The sequence below is a fragment of the Mandrillus leucophaeus genome, unplaced genomic scaffold (genome assembly GCF_000951045.1).
Source record: "Mandrillus leucophaeus isolate KB7577 unplaced genomic scaffold, Mleu.le_1.0 Scaffold3, whole genome shotgun sequence".
NCBI classification, from domain to species: Eukaryota; Metazoa; Chordata; class Mammalia; order Primates; family Cercopithecidae; genus Mandrillus; species Mandrillus leucophaeus.
In genome coordinates, this window is record NW_012103142.1 from 9,907,854 (window position 1) to 9,913,783 (window position 5,930).

The window sequence follows — 5,930 nt, forward strand, 5'->3', positions numbered from 1 at the left end:
TAAGGTGACCCCAGTGATTTCTACCTCCTGTTGTTCCTGCCTTTGTAAAATCCTCTCCCTTTGAGTGTGGGTGAGGCCCGTGACGGTGCTAACCCATGGAATATGGCAAAGAACGTCACTCTGTGGATGATGTTAGGTTATATAGACTGCAGCAGATTGCAGGGAGACTCTTCTCGCTGACTTGAAATAAGCAGCCGTGGTGAGGAAGGTGGTGTAACAAGGAATGGAGGGTAGTCTCTAGGACCTGACTGTGGGCCCCAGGCAATGTCAAGTGAAAAGCCAGCTCCCTTGCCACATAGCCACGACAAAATGAGTTCTGCCGACAACCTGAATAAGTTGGAAGTGGCTTCTTCCCCAGTTGAGCCTCCAGATGAAAATACAGCCCAGGTGACACCCTGAGAGCAGCCCTGTGAGACCCTAGGCAGAGGACCAGCTAAGCTGTGCCTGGACTCCTGGCCCATAGAAACTGTGAGATAATAAATGTATGGCTGGGCATGGTGGCTCATGCCTGTAATCCCAGCACTTTGGGAGGCCGAGATGGGTGGATCACCTGAGGTTGGGAGTTCCAGACTGGCCTGACCAACATGGAGAAACCCCATCTCTACTAAAAATACAAAATCAGCCGGGCATGGCGGTGGGTGCCTGTAATCCCAGCTACTCCAGAGGCCGAGGTGGGAGAATCATTTGAACTTGGGAGGCAGGAGGTTGCGCTGAGCTGAGATTGCGTCATTGTACTCCAGCCTGGGCAACAAGAGTGAAACTCCATCTCAAAAAATAATAATAATAATAATAATAATAATAAATGTGTGTAGTTTTAAAACTGCTGACTTTGTGGTTGTTATGCAACATAGAAAACTAATATAACACACGTATTAGCCAGAGTTCATCACAGAGACAGAGCCAATAGGATATATATAGAGGTGTGAGAGAGGATTTATTAGGGGGATTGGCTCACACGTTTATGGAGGCTGAGAAGTCCCACAATATGCCATCTGTAAGAAGGAGAACTGGGGAAGCCAGTAGCATGGTTCAGTTCAAGCCTAAAGGGTTCAGAACCAAGGAAACTGTTGGTGTAACTCTGGGTCTGAAGCTGAAAGACTGAGAACGTGAGAGTGGGGAGGGGTTGCTGCTGGTGCAAATCCTGGAGTCCGAGGGCAGGAGAAGAAGGGTGTCGCAGCTCCAGGGGGCAGAGGGAGAGAGGGAGGGGGGGGGAGAGAGAGAGAGAGAGAGAGAGAATTCACCTTTCGCCTGCCTTTTTCTTCTATCCAGGCCTAAGCCAATTGGATGGTGCCCACCCACATAGGCTGAAGGCAGATTCTCCTTACTTAGTCTATGAATTCAAATGCCAGTCTCTTCGGCAAGCACCCTTACAGAAACACCCAGAAATGAAGCTTTACCAGTTTGCTGGGTATCCCTTCATCCAGTCCTAAAATTAACAGTCACAACACATAAAATATCAGGATGCTGCGGGAGGAAGATATTTGAGAGCGATTTGGGAAGGCTTCACAGAGGAGGTGGCATTTGTGCTTACACATGAAGAGGGAGAGGGATTTAAATACAGAGAGGGAAAGATGAGCTGCTGCCTTGTCCCCAACCTCTTCATTTCCCAATCTCGGGCCTGAGAGGCCTCTGCAAGGACACATTTTCCAGCTGGGCCCCAAGCAAGTTCCCAGAAGGAGTCCTTCTCTCCTCATCCCTTAACTTGTTGTGGAGAACCCGACTGAAGCAGGGAGAACTCAGCTCCCCACCCCCGTGTACCCGCCGTCAATTTATGCGGAGTAGAGGTACAACAGTCTCAGTTGGTCTCTTTTTCAAAAATAACTATCCTCTTTGATTTTGTGAGCAACATATGCTCATCATGAACAATTTTTTTTTCCCTTTGAGACGGAGTCTTGCTCTGTCGCCCAGGCTGGAGTGCAGTGATACAATCTCAGCTCACTGCAAGCTCCGCCTCCCTGGTTCAAGTGATTCTCCTGCCTCAGCCTCCCGAGTAGCTGGGATTACTCAGTCTTCCAAGTAGCTGGGATTCCAGATGCCCGCCACCACATCAGGTTAATTTTTGTATTTTTAGTAGAGACGGGGTTTCACCATGTTGACCTGGCTGGTCTCGAACTCCTGACCTTGTGATCTGCCCACCTCAGCCTCCCAAAGTGCTGGGATTACAGGCATGAGCCTGAATCTGATAAGGTTTTAACAAAGGCCTCCACCTTCCCTAAGGCCTGACTACAGCTGGTAGGTGGCCCGTGTGAGGCAAGTTGAATGTCTGTTCCTACACATAGCCCTTCTAGCCGTCCAGGGCCCAGAGTAAATGGGGCTAAAGGGACAAGAGCATGATTGGCTCTAACCTAGGGATGCTGCTGTGTCCAAGATGCAGTATAAGTGCACCTAGACTGTAGTGAACAGCACGCCAGACGTGCTACAGTAATAGATACAAAATAACGTCATAGCCAAGATTTATGGGACACTTACTCTGGGCCAGACCTTGTTCTAAATGCTTTTCTTATATTAACTCACATACTCTTTTTTTTTTCTTTTTTTTTTTTTTGAGATAGGGTCTCGCTCTGTCATCCAGGCTGGAGTGCAGTGGTGTGATCTTGGCTCACTGCAACCTCTGCTTCCTGGGTTCAAGCGATTCTCCTGCCTCAGCCTCCCAAGTAGCTGGGATTACAGGAGTGTGCACCATCACACCTGGCTAATTTGTGTATTTTTAGTAGAGATGAGGTTTCACCATGTTGGCCAGGCTGGTCTCGAACTCCTGGCCTCAAGTGATCCACCCAGCTCGGCCTCCCAAAATGTTGGGATTACAGGCATGAGCCACCGTTCCCAGCCCCACTTACTGCCCTTAACAGCCCTAACTGATGGGCACCATTATTCCTATTTTAAGAATGAGGAAACTGAGGCTCAGAGAGGTTAAGTTACTTGCTCAAGGTCACCCAGCCAGTAATGTAAGCAAGAAACAAGCTTGTGTTGTTTTCAGCCACTGAGATTTTAGAGTGGTTGGTTACTGTAGCATAGCCTAGCCCATTGTGAGATATGTATACACATATATTTGATATATGTTACCTATTGTATAAATTGTATATTTATATAAATCTATTTACATGTAATTACATATTATTTATATAAATTGTATAAATTGTGTATCAGTGCACAACTTGATGAAGCGTCCAAGGCCCTGGTGGGGAACGCAGAAATATGGGCAATGGTTCCCTCTAGATGAGTTAGGAGACCTGGGTGTGGCACATGTGTAAAGGAGGAAGGCAAACAAGGGAAAAACGGCAGGGCAAGCACTGGCTTTAAGTTTTCCTGGCAGCATCCAGATTAAGTGCACCTGCACCCAAATGCTGGTTCTGTAATTGAGCCAGCTTTTAAATGTGTGGCCAGGGAGTACACATCCCACCAGGCATCAGAGAAAGCTGTTGCTGCATAGACAGGCCCCCCAGGCTTGGCCTGGGAGCTTTCCAGGCCCAGCAGATAGCAGCTCACCCATGCACCTGTGTGCCTGCACTCTCCCACTCACACACACCCCAGGGCACCAGGCACACACTCCATGTCCCCCACCCATGCCCCTAGAAGGTGATGGTGATGGTGTGAGGCTCAGAGTGAGATGGAAGGTTGAATTCAGGGCTCTCAAGATGGGAAAGATGCAACCTTCAGGAACACGAGACTGTGGCCAGAACAGGACCGGTGTGTAAGAGTGTGTGTATGTGTGTGCACTGGTGTGCACTGGTGTGTACTGGTGCAGGCTAATGTAGGAGGGGGTTCTCTCTGGCTGTTCAAGGCTTATCTTGGAAGCCCACAGACTCTGCATCCACCCAGGTGCCCTTATATGTTAGCACATCCATGGTACGATTGGACCCACTCAGTCATGATGGCCAAGTGCAGTGCACAGCCTGGATAACTGTACACAGCAGCCCTGTCAGGAGCCCACAGTTGGCCATCTCTGGACAAGAAGCCAGCTCTATCTCATATATACCTCAATTCCATGATTGAGGGCAGAATCCAAAAGCATTGTGAATCCACTCAAACCGGGAGAAGAAGGTCGCAAAGGTCATAGGATCAGAGCAGCTTCTGGCTGACACCCACTCCGTGGTGGTAAGAAGGGATTAGGAGATTGCAAACTGGGTTAAAAAATCCTCTCACCTATAGCTCAAGGCTGTAATCCTAAGGACTCTGCTTCTCTAAGCCTTGTTCTATTTTCAACTCTCTTCTCCAGGGTACAGTCTCCACTGGGGCTGCAAGGATTTAGTGGAGACTCTTAACACCAGTTCTCTGGCATCTGTGAGTTTGAGTGTGAGCCATCAGCTTCTTCCTTCCTCTGTCTTCCTCTCCACATTTCCCGGTACCACCTGATCCATCAGGCCCTTCTTTGTTCAGGCCCGAAGGACTCAGGCCTGTGAGAGAGGACGGCCCGTTGTCGCCAAGACACCTCTGGGTGAGGAGCAGCGAACAGGACCTGTCCATCTCAGGCGTCAGCCCCCTGAAGGTCTGAGCAATGGGCAACGTGATGGAGGGAAAGTCGGTGGAGGAGCTGAGCAGCACTGAGTGCCACCAGTGGTACAAGAAGTTCATGACTGAGTGCCCCTCTGGCCAACTTACCCTCTATGAGTTCCGCCAGTTCTTCGGCCTCAAGAACCTGAGCCCGTCGGCCAGCCAGTACGTGGAGCAGATGTTTGAGACTTTTGACTTCAACAAGGTGAGCAGGGGCCCAGTGGCAGGGAAGGGGAGTGCTGGAGGGACCCCTCTGGAAGCCTGACCAGCTGAGGGTGAGGAAGAGCAGAGAGGAGCGTAGAAGTGTCCGCTGGGGAGCGACTTCATTTATTCAGTCATTTGTTTGCTTGAGAGGTGGGTTTTTGATGCTAGGGTTTCAACAGATCTAATGTTTGTGCTTTAATGAGCACCGACTGAATCAGGCACTGGGGGGTTAGAAATGAATCAGACACTGTCCCTGCCCTCACTTTCTAGGGCAAGACAGAGAGGCCCCAAAATTAGTGTAATCTGAGGCTGAATCCAATGGCTTCCTCTGCCTCTGCCACAGGCATATCTTGGTTTACTCCAAAACGAGTGTAAACGCTTCCAAGATGGTCACTGAACACCTGCGATGTGCTGGTCCCATACGTGGTGCTTTTGCAAAACCCTTTGAAGCTTTCAAGGATGTGGGTGGAGGGGCAGAGAGCGGGGAGCAAGATGATGATTCTCCAGCCTTGCTGTCTGGCATGGGCAGGCCACTCATAATGCTCTGTGGACATGAGGACTGGAGACAGACAGGGTTGCCTGGTCCCTGGAGAATCCAGAATACTCCCAACCTCAAAATACCCAGTGACCTCAGATCACTGGGTATCACCTTTTCTCAAATGAGCCTGAAGGTCCACACAATGGTCATATTGTGTGTCTCCCTAGTAGCCCCCTGGATGCACTGGGTAAGGGCTTCCTGATTGGTAAGCTAGAGGGGTCACTGAAAGGCGAATTTGGGACTGTGGGTTTGGGTCCCTAGCTTTCATCAGCTGGGTGACCTTGAGCCCATCATCTCCCCTCTCAGTCTTGGGGATGCTGTGGATGTCGGGAGAATTAGTTAAGAAGTTTGTTGGTTTTTGTAGTAAATCTTCCATTCATTTGGAACTATTTGGTCAAGACATAGTTGTGGAAAACCCAAATCTGCAAACGTGGCTCCCCGCCCTGTGGCCCCTCACTTGAAAAGTGAGGACGAAATGAGGCGCTGCCACATGTCCTCCACAGACCCGGGAGAGGCTCCTTCCCTTGCTGCCCAAAAGGTCCAGGCACCATCATGGGTGGGGCTTCTTGGGAAAGCTGGGGCTCAGTGGCTATTTAAAACTCACTAATATTTGAGGATAAGGGACCAAAGTAGATTACAGGCTTTGAGTCCCAACCTCAAGTGTGGTATGAGGGAGCCCGAGGGCTTTCCCGAAGTG

At 49.8% G+C, this 5,930-nt stretch overlaps 1 protein-coding gene across 3 annotated transcripts in view; it reads left to right on the forward strand.

The window, feature by feature from the left end:
- GUCA1A (guanylate cyclase activator 1A (retina)) overlaps positions 1–5,930 on the forward strand; it is a 22,853-nt gene that overhangs the window by 13,049 nt on the left and 3,874 nt on the right. For all 3 annotated transcript variants that reach the window (XM_011986713.1, XM_011986714.1, XM_011986715.1), the window contains one exon: positions 4,217–4,696. In XM_011986713.1, the coding sequence (XP_011842103.1) occupies positions 4,496–4,696 (201 nt within the window). In that variant the 5' untranslated portion in view covers positions 4,217–4,495. The remainder of the gene's footprint in view (positions 1–4,216; positions 4,697–5,930) is intronic.